A 19,064-nucleotide genomic window follows, 5' to 3' on the forward strand; every position below is an offset into this window, starting at 1 on the left:
CTAAGTTTTTTGCACAGCAAGCAGAAGGATAAGCTTCCCAAAGGACCTCTGGCAGCTTCTATTCCTTGTTGCATGCTGAAGCCTGCATCCTTGCTCCATGACCTCATGTCTGATCAGAGCACTCTGCACAGCCTACTACATGGAATTAGCATGTGACACAGTGAAGAGATACAGCTTTGTCAGGCTGTATCTGAGCATCAGTAGCACTGCTATCAGTCCCTGTGACCGTTCCTTGCAGGCAGCAGTTGGAAGCACTATTGTTCTTTGCCCAGAAGAGAGATCACTTTAGCCTTTAACTGAAACACGGGATTCTTCTTCTACTCAGTGCTCAGTTACTTCAAGAATTTGCCTCCCCTTAAGGGAACCTTTCCCCCTTCCTAAGGGAGCAGCAAGAGACCTGTCGAATGCATTAAATTAAGCCACAGGAGTCTGTTACAGCAATGTAGTGAGGAAGTTTTATTTGGAAACATTGTATAACTTTGTAACCCAACACTGGGTGCACGACTTTGATGCCGGAGCATACGCTTTTACTACTGGAAACACAGGAGTGTTTCTGACAATTGCTGTAATATAACACAAACAATTCTCATAATCCAATACCAGGACACTACAGCAATCTTTAGAATCAAAATTACATCCAAGGAATTCTCTGCACTTACAACTGACCCCACAGTGTAATAATCTACCTATATATAAGATTAATATATATAGCATGGGAAATTGAAAATCCTTGCTCCATAGATGTATGAACATGTCAAGTCTTTTATAAACAAACATCCAGTGAAGAGAAAAAATTACACGTCTAGTTCATATTTATACATAAAGTACTAACAGCAAATGGGTGGAAAATTGCACACAGGCCACCCCAAGCCATGCAGCAGGCTTGGAGCAGCCCATCCAATTTAGTATTGAAGTACACACAGGACAAGTCACTAACATACATTGCGCATTTACAAGAGATCAACTACCAAATTGGGACAACTGTACACATTGGAGAAACCATTTTCATTCTGGAGCTTTTTTTTAAATGTGGATTTGTTATATCTCTTTACATCATACTGTGACATTTACTTTGTAGAGAGGATAAGGGCAACAATGAGGCCATAGAGACCCAAAACTTCAGCGAAGATCAAAATCAGGATCATGCCCACAAATAACCGGGGCTGCTGTGCTGTTCCCCGTACACCTGCATCACCCACAATGCCAATGGCAAAGCCAGCAGCCAGACCACTGAGGCCCACACTCAAGCCAGCACCCAGCTGAAGAAAGCTCCTGTAGGACAGAGATGAGAAAAGTTTCAGTGGCAAGCAACAGGAAACCCAACCCTTTAACTTCGGACTAGTCAGTTCTTTGCTCTGCCCAAAGTGAATTTAAGGATTAACAACATTTAAAGGGAACCTCCTTCCTGCAGCAACAGCTTCCATACTCTTAAGTAGAGCATATCCCATTAAGTAATACAGCAAGATGTCTCAAGAAGCACATACTTCTAGCATCAGGAGTTATGCAAGATCTTGATCAGCTGATGTTCAGGTATGCCATATAAACTCAGCTTGGTTATTGGGCCTACAAGTTTGCACAACCACCTGGCCTGCCTGTAGCTGCTTTGGTCAGTGCCAGGCTTAGCATGCTGCCAGAGCAGTACTTATTCCAGCCATTTGCAGTAACACCTATCCCACTGTGCTGTCTAGCCTATTAACAGCTGCTTGTTTCCTACCTTTAGCAACTTTATTATATCATAGCACAGCTGGATAATTCTCTTGCACTGCAACACAGGAAAGTTGCACATGAACCTGACATGCTCATGTTGGTCAGTGAATGGTTTGGTTTTCCAAACTGGGGTACCTGAGGAGCAGTTCCTGCCAGTATTTGACCATCTGGTAACCAAGAAAGAACATTTGCACCTGCTGTTTCTCAGATCAAGGCTGAATATGATTAGGCCAAACATAAGGCTCATGAGCTATGGCTTCCACCATGACACAGGTGTCTATTCTGCTGGACATCTCAGAGGCCTTGTGTTATTCTGACAAGGCTCAAGCTTGTTCCAACTATTCTCAAAAGCCAAAGGTAGATTAAGTTTCAGACTGTAGCAGGTGTAGAAGCACCATGTATAGCTTGAGGATTGGCTTACCAGCATGTAAAGAAGTGAACAATATTAATTATTCACATGCATCTCCCAGGCAACAGCTGAGCTATTTAGACAGTCTGACTAACTCCTTGAAAGACCTGTATATTCCAGGTCTAGAATACGGCTCCATGAAACAACCTTGGCTTCCTATCCTAGTTCTGTCTGAACACTGTTTCTTCCAAATTATAACCTAGTCACTACCTCTAGCAATGGGATGTCTGATTTGTTAGCTAATATAGTAAACTAGTCAGCATCCCTACCACTGAAGCTAAGGCATTAGGCAGGACAGTTGAAACCCAGTCCAACTCTGGAGCCTGGTTAGGATCATTTAGCATTTACACTGAACTGCATTGCCAGTCTTGCTTGTGGTCTCATCTAGGTGACACCCACCCATTTGGAAACAACAAAACAGCAATTAAGACAGACTTGGACAAAACCAGTAAGTGTAGCACAAACTTACTTGAATAGCGTGATAGTAGATGAGAGGGCATTGGCAATGAGGACTGCCACTACCAGGCCATAGATTGCTATAATACCTGCCATGACAACAGGGATGATTGACTTCATGATCAGCTCAGGCCTCATGACGGACATGGCTGCAATACCTGTGCCACTCTTTGCTGTTCCATAAGCAGCTCCCAAGGCTGGAAGAGAAAAATCATCATGTTAAACATGTCCCCAAACACCATCTCTTTCATTAGACTGCAGTATTAGAACTGCTGAGTCAGCACAGGGAGGAATTGTGCAAGTCTAACATGATCACTTGACTACTTGATTTGACTGCCAGGAATACTCTCCTGAAGGATGGGAAGTGACTTGTCCCTAGCTCTAGATTGAGACTAAGAGGGTGCTGTTCCGGTATCTGTCATAGAACACTTTCTCCAACCCAGTTAGCTTCATGTCAGGGAACGTGCTCCAGCACAGAGATCCATTCCCTGTATAGGGACAAAGGCTTAGCATCCTTGACCTTGTTACTTCAGAGTTCATGCTCTTGGGAAGCCCACACTGGAGAGGCTCTGTTCAGCTGAATTATGGACGAAATGCAGCAGGATATGCCTTGCTACTGCAGCAGGATGTAACATGACTGAAAGCCAAATTTCTTACAGTCACTGAACTTTAAGCCACTTGGGCAAGTTCTTGAATGCGCCTGTGCTTAACAAGTTGTCTCCCATCAGCATCCTTCACAAGTCTTTCAAAGCCTACCTGGCCCATGGTTTGGACTGAGGTGAAATACAGTTTCAGCTGTATCAAACACACTGAGATAGCAGTGAATGTGCATACTACTGCTGCACCTCCTTCCTTGGTGAAAGGACACTGTTTAGCCAATATCCCTACTTGCGAAGGATTCAAGTTCAAACACTTGATAATCCAACTACTGGAACCAGAGTTAAGGGTATAGCTTGTAGATTAGAGGACTACAACCACCTTGCTCCTAAAGTTCACTGAAGTATAGGATCACCTACCCAGATGCATCACCTAAGCATGCAGAGACTAAGCCACAAATACAAAGCCTGGTTTGCAAACTACAACACAGAGGTAACAAGCCTAAGTGAGAGCTGCTGGATTTGAGAGACCTATAATCCCATCCCACAAGTATCTTCTGCCTTGAAAGCTTTAATTAGTTTCAAAAGCTTCAATGGATGCTTCATGCTTTGATTCTGAGGTACTTGGAAAGACCCACTGTCCTTTCAAACTTATCCTGAAGTTAAGAGCCCTGTAACTGGACATTCCCCAGCTGGGTGAGCTGAAACTTGGGACTGCACTCATCACCACTGAAGAGATAATATGCAGTTTAGCAGCCCTCCAGGGTTAATTACTTGAGACAGCCTAACCCAGCTATTTGGAAGGGGAACCTCCTTTTCAGACACCATCAGGCTGATATTCAAAGATGACAGTCCTGTTTAACTAGCATGAAACTGTGCTCTTGCCTGCTCTAAAAGGCTATTGAGAAGTAGCCAAAACTGAGGATTTCAAATCACTTTAGTGTTCAGAGATGTTATACTTGAGTTTGTTCAACCTGTTTTTAAAAAACAAGTTTCTACATTCCCTTCTAAAATGGAGAGTTGCTTGTTCCATAGTGAGGATTTCCTGTTCCTCTTCCTCCTGCTCCACTAGTATCCGAGTGTGGAATGGTGCAGCTTGCCCAGAAAAGTTGCTGGAAGGTATTCATGGGGTTTATGATATATGGTTTCCCACTTTGCATTCAGCATCTACTTGAGAGTCTACTCTGAAGCAGTCGAGAACCAAGCAGTAGTCCTCCTGGCTTTGCACTAAATCTTCAGAAGATTAATAAAGGTAACAGCATGGCACTAACAAGACTCACTGTTAGAAGGAAGTTTAGTTATATTAGCCTGAAGGGAAAGTCTCAATCAGCTACAGATTGCTTCTGTATTAGCACAGCTCTGGAACCTCCTGCAGTCTGGTTCTCTTCCAGTCAAAATCCTGATCACCACTGAGACAGGAAAGCCTCAGTTCTAAACCACACTGAATAACTCTTTACATCTATTAATGGTCTAGTTTACTAAGAAGTCAGAACCAACAGCAGGAAACAGATTTCACCTGGAGATTTAAGCTATGAGCCTGGAAACCAGTGTACAGTCTTAACCCAGTAAAACCAGTGGCAGTAGTGAAATGCCTATCCCTTGGGAGGTCTAGGAAGATAGAAGTTACCCCACATCTAACTTGAATTAGGAGCTTTCTCCTCTGGTTGAAGCATCCTTCAGAGACACTAAGCATGTGGAATCAAGATTCAGACCACCTACTTCTAGACTGGCCAGAGCATTTCACAGAAGCCATTTCTTTTGTCTGGAATCTTTTGCAATCCTCTGCAGGAAAGCAGAGGCTTGTGAGGGAAAGGAAGTTCACTGTTTAAGGCTAGATCAGTCGGTAGTTCCTCCAAGCCTGGAGTTACTTAAACATGCTGCAGTTAACATGGTGATGAATTACAGAAGCTGATTTTGTAATACTGCTTACAGAAAGCCAGTCTACTTAAGCTTTTGGGGAAGGGAAGATCAGAGCAAGTTTATGAACTCTCAGTTGATCTAATCTAGGGCACAGCCAAAATACTTTACCTTGATTTGTTAAGCTATCTAGATAAATTTTTAGTCTACACAGACTCTGTGACAGCTAGTTGTCAGAGCTATCTACAACTTTAAGGTGTGAAGAGCTATTATACTACCAGGGGTAAGGGGAGAAGGGGGAAGTCACAGGCCCTGTAAGTACAGCCTCAGTAGGGCTTGGCACATCTGTCCCAATGAAGCCATATATCAGCATCCTGATCAGCAGGCTTACATTGGAGTCTCCTGTAGCTGCATCCCCTACAGGACAGCTGGTTCTGTTACACTTCACTAAACTGAAAAATGCTCCCTGCACCTTTGGCAATACTACATTCCAGGTGGCAGAGCCTATATCCATCTCCTGCCAGGACACAGCCATCAAATGTCATGGCTCTTCAGCTGTGGGTCACTTAGCACTCCAGTCAATTGTCATGTACCCCTTGACTTACACCTCTTGACAGCTGTGAATGTTTGAGGCACAGTACTTCATATATCCTACATTTAGGATATCTGAGTTAGAAGATGAGGATATGGCTTCTGAAACCTTCTCAGTGAATAAGGTTTGAAGAGATGCATATGGAAGACTGAAAAATGGAACACGAGTCATATTTATCATTGTTACACATCAAGACTGCAGCTGCTGGACAGTGACTACATTATCCATAGCCTTCAAGTCAAAGAAATATTTGCATAGATACAACTTCCTACAGCCTCAGCTGTTGCAATACATCCACACATGCTTAGTCTAAGAATATCAGAGGTTCAGAGCCTATCATGCACACTCCAGCAGCATACAGTCCTTTTAGAGCAAGTGATTGCTATGTGGAAAACCTACTGTGAAAACTGTGGTGAGAAACAGAGGCAATGAGAAAGGAGAGATTTCCAGAACACTAACAAGCAGTATTTCCTTACATTAGCAAATGAGTTAGTACTAAAAGCCAAGCTTTCCATTGACATATCATGGGTTACTATCATAGCAGAAGTCTGAAACACTGTCTTGGATGAGGACTCGCATCTGGAGCTTTAATTAATCCAGTATCAAACAGGCTGCCCCACACAGTAAGAAGCAGACTTTCCTTGAACCAAACAGCAGGCACCAATTCACCTGAAGATCTGCTAGGCTTTGTTCTTGAACTGTTGGAGAACTCTGATAAAAGTTGTATCCAGCTCAAGTACATTTCTTGCTTTGCCATGCCAAAACTTGGGCATTTTGAGGGAAACAGGCTTCTTCCCACAGACAGTCTAGAGACCGTCCTGCCAACAAATTTAACATGAACACAGCTATACCTCAGATTACAGTAAGAACCCACATGGATAACTCATAAAACCCTCTTGCTGTGTACAGGTACATCACCATATAAAAGTAGCCACGTCAGTGGAATATCTGGAGCCTGTGCAAATTCAAGTCACACTGAAGACTTTAACTAGCCCCCCACTGGTAACTGTTGAGAGTAAACAGATAACTGCAAGGCATATAAGACTCTACAGAAAGTTCTTTAGTGAGTCACCTTTTGTAGGACTAAGGAAGAATAAGAATATACTGTCCCTAACTTCAGAGGGTGTGGAGATTTCAGGCAAGCCCAGCACTTTCAGGTTACAGCACAACAAAATTAGTCAGCAAGGCTAACACAGGCAATTTACTCTTGTTCAGTGAATGCGAGAACTGAAAGTCTGCCAGTTCCTCATGGCTGTGCTGTACAAGTGGTGGTCTGAAAATGTAGGATTTATTAGTTAGCTGTTCAAGCAGCTCAAAACCACTGACTTACAGGTACTCTAGTTTGCAAAAGCGTTGGCTTCAGATGCTGTGTGCAAAATGTGTTAAGGACTGCACATTATATCAGAGTACAGGCTTGCTCTTAGGCCAGCATCAAGGCATACAGGTTCAGGAACATGCAAGTTAAGCCCATTAGCTTGCTGTTCATCTTCCTTTATCATACAAACTGCCCTGCAGTCTTAAAGGTGACCCATTTCTCATACTGGGTGGACCACTGCATTCCAGATGCTGACTAGCAGAGCAGTTATTTCAACCTGTTGCAGGAGCCATTTTCATCCAGTTGGCCTAAAAAGAGCCTACACCACTAGCAGAAGTCATTTGCACACAAGAGGCCTCATTTCTGAAGCACAGGAAAGCCAAAGTCATCTGGCAGCACATCCAATGGACTCGCTTGTGCGGTCAGACTAGCCTGGCTTGTGGCCTTGTACTCACAAGTTTCACTTTCTGAAGGAAGTACAGCAAGCTCAACAGGTTATGCCTCATTTTGTGATGGCAGCTAAGCAGGTGGAAGCATACACTTCTGTGAAACCATGTGTCTCAAGTATCACTGATTAGTTTGATCAGACTGAAGACTGTTTTTTAGGCTTGCAACCACTGGTTGAAGCCAGTCAGGCTCCGGGCAGATAAAATAGACTAGTCTTAGGAAGAAGAAAAAAAAGCACATATGTTTAAAGGTCCTGAGGCAGCTGGTGTTCATCTTTGCTGCTGCCCTGAATGTTCCCAGCGTAACGGTTAGTACCTGCAAACTATGTAGTCCACAGTGACTTCACAGCAAGAGACAGGAGTCCTACTAGGCATACCTGGAAGTCAGCCACAGTACAAGCAGCAGCATAACTGTCTGCTTCAGCCAGGTTTTGCAGAGCCAGTGGTTGAGACCGTCTATTTATTTTGATGCTGAATCTGGATTTCAGATGTTCCAAGCACTGATATTTACTGAGTGGAAAGGATGCCCTTATTTAGATGTCTTCCCTTAATTTATCTAAGCTTTAGAAATGCTGCTTACCTGGCTTACTTCTGTTACAGTACTTTTGTCTCTAATCCAATATTTTATCTGCTTGCCCTAAAAGATGGTTCATACTAGTCTCTCTACTTCAGAGTTTGGCAGTTCCAAGTTTGATACATCAAGTTTTCCTGTGCAACTATTTTTGCTCATATCACACTGCCTTTGAAGTATTCTCTAGTGATTCTGGAACAGAAAAAGGCATCTTAAGTTGCACTTTACTCTGCAACTTCATTTTTTCCCCCCCTCCAAGTTACAGCTAAGGAATATGCAGGCTTCTCTTCAGATGAGGTCTATAGGTCTTTCCTGAGAAGTCAGCAGCCCCCCTTCCCCTGAAGGAGACCCAAGAAACAACAACATTTCAGGAAGCATAGGCATAATTTGCCTTCAACTGTGTAAGTTGTTTATGGAAATGATATATTCCAGAATCAGATTGTGCAGGATTCAGTCAGCTGCATCAAGCTAGATGTTCTGAGCCAGCAAGTTCACCATGGAGGTCAATTAACAGCTAACCAGCTGCTACAATATCTGTGGCCCTAGTTGACACTAAAAAGCATTATTTTATTAGCTCTGCAGCAACAATGAGAAGAACTAGTCTTAAAGGCTGTTGGCTAGAGTTCTCTTCATTAGAGATCTTCCAGATGCTCGATACTGTAGCAGTATCAAAAGCACTGAATGTCATGCGTCCTGCACCCAATGCATGTCTGAAACTCTATATAACAGTGTGAAGGCAACAGCAGGGTAAGCCCGAGACACCATGCTTTTCTATGAGAAGAATCAGCAAGCACCAAATCAGACAGCTTTGCCCAATACCATGCTTTTCCACTTCTGGCACACAGAAGTCACATGGAAACACTTGTATAATTTGATCACTCAACAGCATCTGACACTGAGCCAGCCGCATGTTTTACATATAGGAAATAAAGGAACCTTAGCCATCAGAACAGGCTGTAATCAAACCTGCTTACTCATTTAGTGAAGAGAGCCAAGGTCACAGGAGCCTGCTGTAGTCTTTCTAGCTGCCATCAGTACTAGCTGACCAGAACAAGTTTTGCTATCTGTTTACTATCAGCAAATAAAGTTCAAACACCAAACAGAACTGCATAAAGTTGCTTGTTTTCACATCAGACTAGCCTGGACAGTATAGAACTTGAACATGTTTACTAGAAACAGGTCTCTGAAATACAAGCTCCACAAGAATCTGATCTTTAGATACAGCATGAGTCAGACATGATTACTGCACTAATTAACACTGATCTAGGACATTTTTAGGTAGTTTTACACTGCTTATCCAGGCTGACTTCTAAGCTCCTTGATTCTAGATCAGTTTGCTTTAACAATTAAGGTTCAGTTAACATCAGAACATGCTGTAGTGCTGCATCTCAATTAGGAAAGCTGTATGGCACTGCAAGTGTTGGCTGATCCTATATTGACACCTCTGCAGTGCTGCCTTAAAAGTCTTTTGAGATATTTCATTAGACAAGTAGTTTCTTAATTCTGAATGCTAGAATGCTACTGAACTAATTTTGAATTAGCAATATCTGTACCTATTTAGATTTGGTCAGGTGACTGTACTCCTCATCATATGTGTTAGGGCCCTAAGAATCTAACTTGATGGATCAGATCTACTAGCATTATGATCATGTCACCAAGATTCCACATCAAGAACCAGTCACGTACCAACAGTGATATGTTACCAAGTCTCCATCAATACAGCATATAAGCACTCATTGAGTTACCCAATTCAACACCTCCTCATTTAATTTGCAATCCCACGACACAATGTGAGACCTACAGTTTCTAGGAAACACTTCAGTTCTACTTTAGAGGTGCCAAATAATGCTTTGAATTCTTACTAAAATGCTGACTCAATGTTACATCCCTTACTGTGAGGCTTTCATAGAGCAAGACTTAAACATCAAAAAAAAGCATCTAGAAGGCCATACAATTCTGTTCTTTTGCTCCCAAGTTCAGTTTTGCACAGATAACTGAAGAACAATTTCCTTGAGAAAGCTCAGTATTTAAGACCTTAATCACTGATATTGCAAAAGGCAAGGATCTGCCAAACCAGCTTCTTTTCATTTCCCCAAAATATAACTAGGTCTTAGCCTATTCCTCCTTTATCATAACTGGCCAAGTGGCTGGTAAGTCAATAGTTCTGCAGATTAAGGCAACTTCTACAATGTTCCTGACATACCATTTTCAAGAAACTCCTTACTTGTCCAGCATGAGATATTGCTTGAACTCCAAGACAGTAGGCCACTAATCGCACTCAGCACAAAATGCGTGCATCCCACCAATTGGCACAAACTAAGCAAGAGTAAATACAGCAAATCAGGCCTTTCCATCCTAAGGTGGAAGCCATGAACATACCTGGCGTGAAACAGCTAGACAGCCAATTTTGCCAATGCCAGCAAGGCTAGACAGTTTCCCCTCAGACAGTGTTTTTAATCTACCATATAATTTATACAGTTCAATCTGAAATACTAAGCAAGCAAGCTCCCACAAGTCTACCATCAGAGACCTAGCTACCACCTCAGAGGCTACTTCCACATAATCAGAGAGGCCCAGCATGTTAACAGCCATATGCAACTTGAGGTACAGCCGCTTCAGAACTTGAGTGTTTTGGTTCCTTAATTGAGACTTAAACTAGGTAGCAGATGTAAAGACAACAGGTCAGTGTATGTGCATGCCCGCAAATACATGGGCTAATTTTTCTCTTTTTAAAGGACTTGAACTCTTCCTACTTACTGTAATACCTGTATTTAAAAAAAGTAAAGCCTTCCCAAGTCACTGTTTAGAATCAGAACTACAGGTCAGTACACTGTGCTCCATGAAGCAACACTAAATGCTCAGCAGAAACAGTAACATTTAGTACAGGGTTTACTCAGGCTACAAGAGTCTTAGACTAGGGGTCATATGATGGTCTTTCTAGTGTACAACAGGATTTATGAATATCTACATAAACATTCTTCTGTAGAGAGAGGGATACTGCAGGACAACCCAATTCACTCCAAGTTTGACTACACAATGAGTTAAGATGCAGATGAATTGCTGCCAGGGAAGAGTTTCACCTTTTTTGATATTTGGTGCAGCTTCCATTTAAAGAAATGGTCAGAAGCATATCTCTTCCATTTAAAGAAATGGTCAGAAGCATATCTGTTCCTTTTAATGACATTAAGCCCTCTAAAGCTAGTTTCACTCCTAAAATGAACTGGCATATTTAAGTTTCAATCCTACTAGAAAGTGGTCTTGCATACCTGAGGAGTAAAGGCATTCATGTTTAGAGAAAAAAGCTGCTGCCCTATTTACAGTGGGGAAAGAGCTACACCCAGCTCAAAGAGCGCAGAATCAGATCAACTGTATCTTCTTGCAGAAACTGGAAGGACTGTGTGACAATCTTATGGAAGACTAGCACAGACTTACCACCAAAATAGCTAAGTGAAAGCACTGAGGAAACCCCTGAAGGTCACCCACAATAGCAGATATCAGAACTCATCACAACACATGCATAAGACATACATTATGAGAGCAAGGACTAGGGCTTTAGGTTATACTGAATTTTTGACACTGAGGATGGCCATCTAGTATCTGACAAGCTAGATCTAAAAGCATGGCTAATTCAGTGTTAATAAGCCCACGTTATCTGAAGGGCAACAGGGAGACCACTGACCACACTGTACCAGCTTGGCCCTTTTTCCTTGAAAGCCGCCTTCAGTCTCCAGGGAGAGGCGTTCCTTCCCTGAAGACGGTGATCCTTTCACAGGGAGGGTGCAGCTATCTAGCCGGCGGAGCAGCCCCCATCGCCACTGCAGGCTCTTTCACGGCCGCTGAAGGGCCCCTGCGACGGCCACGCTCCGGGCCGGCCGCGGGCCGCCGCCGCAGTCACGTGACCGGCGGGGCCCCCTCCGCCGGCTGACACGCTCCGCGGTGACGTCACCCCGCGCCCCTCCGCGCCGCGCACCGGCGGCTGCCTCCGGCGGCTTCCGAGAGCCGCGGCGCCCGGCGGAGGGGGCGGGAAGGCTGGATGCAGCCGGCTCGGGGGATGGCAGGCAGCCTCAGCCGCAGCCTCGCCCCCGCAGACCGAGCGCTAGGCCGGGGGGTGCCGGGTCACCGGTCTCTCGGACACGCTCGGGGAGAGCAACGCCCCGGGAGGCGGCTGCAGGAGGAGCCCCGCATTGCCCCCCGCAGGAGAGGCCCAGCGCCCCCCTGCAGGCGCACGACCCCAGAGGAAGCCCCAGCCTCGCCCGCAGGCACCTTCTGCCAAGGAGGTGGGACCGCTCCTACCCCTCCGCCCCCCACGCTCTGACAGGGAAGACACCCGCATCCAGGCCGGCCATCGAGAAAGCCTTTCTGGGCAATTCCTTCCCCAGCACCCCCACCTCCAGAGCCCCCGGCAGCTGTCACCCCAGCTCCCTTAGCTAGGGGGGAGGAAGCGAAGGGGAATCCCTCCCTCCCTCCCTCCCCCCCAAAAAGCCCTTCAAGGGACAAGCCTCTCCCTCCCTCCGCGCTAACGCAGTGTAGAAACCCGGACTCTGCCCGCTCACCCCTGCGCCCGACCACCTCCCTCCCCCGGCAGCGAGCTCCGAGGCTGGAATGCCGGGCGGGGTGCGGGGGGCAACTGCCGCCAGCGGCGATGAGGCCGGGGCATGGCTTCCCCGCCCGGGGCCAGGCTCGCCGCGGCAGCCATTCCGTCCCCGGCCGCCCCCCGGGACGCCGCGCGGGTGGGGAGGGTTTCTCACCGCTGAAGACCATGGCAGCTGAAGCGCCCATCACGGCGAAGAAGGAGGCGTACTCGGGGGTGCTGCTCGACGACATGGCTGTGAGGTGCTGGGCTGAGGGGGTGGGGGGAAGAGGGGACGGGGGCTCTGTGCCACGCGCAGCTGGAGGAAGCGGCGAATACAAAAAAACGAAAAAAGGAGGGGAAGGGCAGAGCCGCCGCCGCCTGCCTCGGGGCTCCGGCTCCTCCTCAGGCAGGGCTCGGCGACAAAATGGCGGAAGCCGAGGTGGGAAAGGGGGAGGGAGGAGAGGGAGATAGGGTGGAGGCCGGGACTGGGCAGGGGGGCCGGCCGCAAGCAGGGGGAGGCACTGCTGGAACTCGCTCCCGGCTGAACTGAGCTACCAGCCCGGGCGCTGCGCTCTAAATAGCCAGCCGCCGCAACACAAAATGGCGGCGGCCGAGCGGTCACGTGACCCTCCCCGCCCCCGCCCGGCGGCCCTCCCGTCCCTCCCTCTGGGGCGCTACCACGCACGGCCAGCTGGTGGGGGGGAGAGCCCAACGCCCCCCCCGCCCGCACCCACAATTACCCACCCCCACAAAGAATGTTATTCCCCGTGGTGAACCGAGCAGGTTCCCGCCTGGCGTATGCCCAGTGCTGCGCGCGCAGCGCTCAGCCACGCTGGCCTCCTCCCCCCCCCTCGCTGAGGTGGTTCAGTCGCCTGCCTCCGAGATGGCGGTAGCGTCGGCCGTCAGAGCGTGATTCAGCGGTCATTAGCATAAGGGGTGTGGTCACGGCGCGGCCACGCCCCGCATCGGCGGTGGCCCCGCCTCCCGGCGCCGCCGAGCTGCCCGGCGGGGCGGGGGCGGGGCCGCGGGGGGCAGGGTCCGGACCCCCGTGCGCTGCGCCGTGACCCCTGTGCCATGTCCCATGTCCCCTGTGCCGTGTCCCCTGCCCTGTGTGCTCTGCGCCATGTCCCCTGTGCCATGTCCCGTGTCCCATGTCCCCTGTGCCATGTCCCATGTGCTCTGCACCATGTCCTTTGTGCCGTGTCCCATGTCCCCCGCACCATGTCCTGTGCGCCCTGTGCCATGTCCCCGTGCCGTGTGCCATGTCCCCTGCGCATGTCCCGGGTGCCGGCGGCCCCGCGGCGGGGTGCACGGGATAACCTGTCTGTGCATTTGCCGTGACGCTGAAACATTTCAGCGTGGCATCATTTCTGCTTTGGGGGCATTTCTTCACAGTTCGACAGGCTTTTTTTCCTGCTGCTGCAAATCCTGCTGATCCTGTGATGCCCTGAAATATCCCGCCTCGTAATTAACCCAGGGCCGTCCGCCTCTGTGGGCACCTCAACCCTGGCAGACCTGCCAGGGCAGATGAGACCAGAACTGAAAGGCTTCTTTGCGCCTTCCCTGACTTCTGGTGGGGCGGAAAATCCCCCTTTGCCGGTAGCTCCCTGGGGCCGGTAACAGGCAGCTCAGGACCTCCGGCGGTGGCGAGCCGCGGTGCTCGCGCGGGTGTTTACTGGGGACCAACGCTGCCCCCGGGTGTGTGTAGTTCCCTGGCACGCCGTTGCAAGCATTGCTGCCGTGGTGGTTGCTGTTATTAAGGAGAATTTCCAGCAGCCCGGTTCGCCGGCGCCGGCGCTGCGGAGGCCATGCCTGCCCCAAGGTCTCTCACTGGGGCCTCATCCTGCTCTTTGCCTCCAGGTCTGCGCCAGCCAAGCTTGACGACCGCTTGGGGTTTGGCCGGCCCCGCTGCTGGCAGGCTCCAAGACGAAGCGGTGCGTCCCTCCGAAAGCTGGAGTGAGGGGTTCTCTGGGGGACACCGCGTTAGCTGGGACGTCAGGGCAGGGGAGCAGAAGCAGCCTCCCCAGCAGGGACGGGAGGACCGCAATACAGTGAGGTCGCTTCTGTGGCTGGCCTTGTGCCCAGCTCCGTGTTTCCCAACTGTCTGACAGGGATTTATCAATAAAATGAGCTCTCCCCCATGCCAGGGGCTGGCCGTCGTTGCTTATCCGTCTCCCGCAGGACTTGCAGGGGCTGGTCGCAGAGGGCAGACTGGAAAGAGGGGAAGGGGGCGACTTAAAGCATCACCCAACACAGGTTTTCCAGCCCAGGGCTGGATGAAGAATGAGGCAGCTGAGGGTACTCCATGGTGTGTAGATGGTTGGCTTGACAGCAAAGGACACAGTGTCAACCCAAAGAAGGACAACAGCTGTTGAGGAGGGGAAAGCAGGGTGGTGAAGACCTCTTCAACGTCCATAGGGAGCCTGCAGAGGGGTTCAAAGGTCTGCAGATAGCTGTGGACTGGGGTGACATCGGTAGCAGTATTTTGAGTCTCAAGGAAGCTCAAGGGACTCAAGGAAGCAGGGTATGTTTTGGGGGGCCCATAGGATGCCCTTTTGCCTGTGACTCAGGGGCATCTGTTGCCACCGAGATCTTCCCATGCTGCTCTCAGGTCATCGGCAGCCCCTGCTGCTGTCGGGAGCCGAGCAGGAGACAGAGGAGTGGGGGGGACCTGGAGAAGTCTGCTGGTCAGCATTGATGCTCTATGAGATTGGGCATCAATAATGTAAAGGTTTTGCCAAAAAAAAAAAAAAAAGGATTGAAAAGGAGGTGCAGGAAGAAGGTGGAGGGCAGAGGACTGTTCTAGCTCCCGAGGAACCAGCCCCCGGGAGCAGCTCTCACCACCTCTGATGAGAAGGGTGTCCGGGCACCACCCGACACAACAAGTCTGGCTATCCCTATGCCATAACGTGGCCTTTTCTTCTTCCCACCCAGCAGCAGATTGCACTGCCTTTGCCACCAGCCCTAAGCCATTCCTGGTGAGCTGTGTGCTTGGGTCAAGCTCCCCCTGCCCGCTCGCAGGCCAGGGGCTGGTGACGCTCCTGCTCGGTCCCTCGCTGCCGTCCCGTGCTGGCTGCGGGCTGGCTGGCAGCTGCCCTGCAGCAACCGGCACCCAGTGTCACAGCACGATCGCTCCCAACACGCCCGACAAATGGTGCTAATCAGCAAACGAAGCCCCTGCCGTGTCCCGGCACACGATGAGGGCGTGAGCATGTTCCCGGAGCAAGGGGACACGTGGTTTTGGATGGGCACCAACCCTTCCTGACCAGGAGCAGGCTGTGGTGGATGGCTCACCCGTCCCAGCTTGGCTGCTTGCAGGGCTCCTTCTATACCAGTCTAAACCAGTGCTTGCAGTTTTGGGATGCCAAAGGCTTGGGCTGGCATTAAATAAGGTTGGTATATCAAATCGCAAAGAGGATGTGCCCCAAATGCCTTTTCTCATCTCCCAGAGTTGCATGGAAGGAACGAGAGGGTCCCGTGGAAGCGGGGTGTTCCTCTAGGCTGGAGTTTCTCCGTTCCAGTTCTCGGGTGGTGACACACAAGCAGCCTCCAGGTGTGACCTCCAGATGTTGCCGTGAAGGGGAACTGCTTCTCCAGGAGCCTTTGCTTCACTCCTTGTTCCCTTTTCGAGAAGTCTGCTCGGAGAGGTGAGGGTGCCCAGCAGCCTCCCTGGCCCCTGTGTTGTTCCTCAGTCGCGGCTTAAATCCGAAGGGGCACAAGCGCCGGCCTGGAGTTCAGCGCGTGCTCGGCAGCCGGGTCGCCGTGATCTCAGTCCCCCTCTGCACTGCGGGGAGGCACTAACGGCACCAGAGGGGCAGCTCCAGGGCCCCAGCGTCAGCAAAATTCGGTGAAATCCCAGGCCACAGTCACACTCCTGGCTGGGTCACACTTGCCTACCAAAGTTTTTACACTTTCAGCAATGCTTTTTGACAAAATATTTCAACCCAAGTTTTCTCCAGTGTCCTGTAGAAATTTAAACTTTTGTATTTGAATTTGTTTATTTTTTCTGTAAAGCAGTTAAACTAACGATACTAAATCAATGAAATGTAGCTGAAATGCAAATGCAAGGTTTTTGTCATGATTAAATGAATTCACAATGGTTTTATAGATACAAGCTGCCTTTTTCCTTGGAATTTTTTTGTTTATGAAGCTTTTTGTGATTCTGACTGTTCAGGTCAGAAAAAAAAAATACCTGAAAGCCTTGACAAGATCTGGAAATGGTTTGCCAATGAATGCACTAATAAAAATAGCTGCTCTCGTTCCATCCCTCTCCTCTTTGTTGGAGGGATATCTGTGGACTGTAAGCCCCTCAGCACACATCGTTTTGCTTGGTACTGTGCTAGGTACAGAGCGGCTTTGACCTCGGTAATAAATCTGAGCAAAGGGTGAACTATTTTTGCTCCCACTTTCCTCCAAGCTTCAGCCGCAGGCAGCGGCAGGCCTGGATAGTTCCTGCCTGAGCGGCAGCACCGCACACAAAGCGGGAACTGGAAAGGGCAGGGCTGAGCTTCCTCGCCCAGGGCAGCCGCCACCGCCGTCCCAGGGATGCAACGCCGAGGCCGGGGGATCTGACCCGTTCTCCAGCTGCACTTCAACGTCCCAAGGCCAGCGCCAGCCCAGGCTGCTGGAGATCTCTCCCCTCGCGGATAGTTAAACAGCCCCAAACGGCGACAGTGTGGGTCAGGAAAGAGTGAGGGAGGACGTGCTGGGCGGCCTGGAAGCACAGTGGTTTTCCTCTTGCAGGGCTCACCGGTTTGTCCCTGCACACCCGGACTAGGCGTGTGCGGCTGGAGAGCCTGGTGGTGGGAAGCAGGGCTGGGGGCAGGAGACGGTGGCTGAGGGACAGCGCAGCCGGTCGGGAGGAGGGAGATGCCGCCCCACTGCGCTGCCGCTGCCGGCCCGCGCGAGCCAAGGTGCTGCTCTGCGCCCTCTTGTCCTCTCGCCCTTTGCCCATCGGGTCCCTTCAGGCGGGGGTGCAGGGAAGACCTGCTCTTTCTGGGGCCTCCCTGGGCTACGGGAATGAGGGTGGATGAGTTGCGACGGGTTGGCCAGGGCCTCGTGCCAGGGGACCACGACAGCCCCTCTCACGATAGCCCTTACGCTGGGCAGGTCTCCCCTAGAAAGACAACCCCCACGTTTTGGACATCTTTCCGCTCTATTCTTCTGGCACCTTTCCTCACCAAGGAAGCCTCGCTGTCCTCTCAGCTGCAAAGGTGCAGGTTTGGTGGGGAGAAGAGCCGCGTGGGGCGACGGGCCCCAGGGCCATGCCAGAAGGAGCGGGGCTTCCCCGGGGCAGGATGCGCCACTTCTACACCGGCTATTCGCGTTTTCTCCCAAAGCCGGTCCGTGCCCACCACAGGTCAGACTGGTTCCTCTTCATGTGCCTCACCCGCCCTGCAAGCGCGCCCGGGCGGGCGGCAACGCACCGAGGAGCCCGCTGTGCCGGGAGCCGGGCGCGCAGGCGGGAGCAAAGGTGCCGTCCCGCAGCTCGGAGGAAGGCCTGCTCCCTCGGCGCTGCGAGAGGGCAGGGCACCAGCACGCAAACCCCGTCGTCCCCTGCGCAGCAGAACTGGCCCCGGGTTCCCCCCGGGTGTGCGGGGAGGAGCCGTGTGGATTCTCCGATGTCTGCTCAGGATGAAGTTCACTGCTGCAGCTCTTGGTCACGCGCAGGAGCCTCTCCGTAAAGCGTGCACGACTCGAATGTTTTGTGGCTTCTACTTCTCTGCCAGACGTGGTTGAAATCGGCTGTTGGGGTTGGAAGCTCTGCAGGGGACTGACAGCCCCGAGGCAACCGCAACCCCCCTGGCTTCGGTTCCTGCAAGCTGGGAAGGAAGTTCGGGGTCTTGCTGCTGGGCCTGGGCCTGAAGGCCTCCTCCCGTCCCTGCAGCAGCACAAGCTCCCCGAACGCCCGCTGTGGGGCCGTGCTGGGCCCGAGGGGCCGAGGGAAAGGCCGCGCTCTGCCCTGGGCCGGTGCCTCCTGCCTCCCAGGCCATCCGAGAGCCGTGAGCAGGGAGCGGGCTGAGGCGAGAGCCCGGCGGAGGGTGCCGCACCGGCACCGCCTCGCTGGACCTTGCCCAGCGGCTTTCGCGATCCCCCCGGCGCCGATGCCTCCTCGCCCCTTTCTCGGGGCGCCTGGCCTGGCTGCAAAAGGAGGCAGCTACTGAGATCGTTCCTTTTCAGGGGCTCTCCAGGGTATCCGGAAACAGGGAGACAGCTAAGAAAATACCCCAAACCCTACCTGAGCAGGGGGAATGTGTGAGCAGCTCACACCTTGAGTCTTCCAGGCAGGAGAGGGGCCGGTTTGGCAGCCAGCGAAGCCAGACCACCCCGGGGGAAGTCCAGGCTCAGTCGCTGCAGAAGACCAGGCCTACACTGTGTTTGCATGGAATGGCTCCAGCTGCAAACATCTGCCTGAGGTTTGCCATGACGCCACCTTCGAAGCTTGGCTCCGGGGGAGCACCGCGGACCGGCGAGCAGGCCGAGGGCAGGGTGGACACTGCTCGCTCGGAGTTTTTCTGGCTGGGGTTAGGCCGGCTGCGGGG

General features: G+C 50.6%; 1 protein-coding gene across 1 annotated transcript; it reads right to left on the reverse strand.

Moving 5' to 3' along the window:
• Positions 1 to 441: 441 nt before the first annotated feature.
• ATP6V0C (ATPase H+ transporting V0 subunit c) lies at positions 442 to 13,146 on the reverse strand. The gene is made up of 3 exons (XM_026100450.2): positions 12,698 to 13,146; positions 2,586 to 2,769; positions 442 to 1,272 (listed from the first exon to the last, which is right to left on the reverse strand). The coding sequence occupies exons 1-3, from the start codon at positions 12,771 to 12,773 to the stop codon at positions 1,068 to 1,070; spliced, it is 465 nt and encodes a 154-aa protein (XP_025956235.1). The 5' UTR covers positions 12,774 to 13,146; the 3' UTR covers positions 442 to 1,067.
• Positions 13,147 to 19,064: the final 5,918 nt, after the last annotated feature.

This window comes from Dromaius novaehollandiae, chromosome 14, assembly GCF_036370855.1.
Source record: "Dromaius novaehollandiae isolate bDroNov1 chromosome 14, bDroNov1.hap1, whole genome shotgun sequence".
Lineage (NCBI taxonomy): Eukaryota > Metazoa > Chordata > Aves > Casuariiformes > Dromaiidae > Dromaius > Dromaius novaehollandiae.

Bases quoted from the DNA above. Each gene is read 5' to 3' on its own strand.
- ATP6V0C (XM_026100450.2), bottom strand. From the start codon at position 12,773: ATGTCGTCGAGCAGCACCCCCGAGTACGCCTCCTTCTTCGCCGTGATG. The intron at 2,770-12,697 runs GTGAGAAACCCT...TTTCTCTTCCAG, and splicing joins AGCTGCCATGGTCTTCAGCG to CCTTGGGAGCTGCTTATGGA. The intron at 1,273-2,585 runs GTAAGTTTGTGC...TCTGTCCTACAG, and splicing joins TCTACTATCACGCTATTCAA to GAGCTTTCTTCAGCTGGGTG.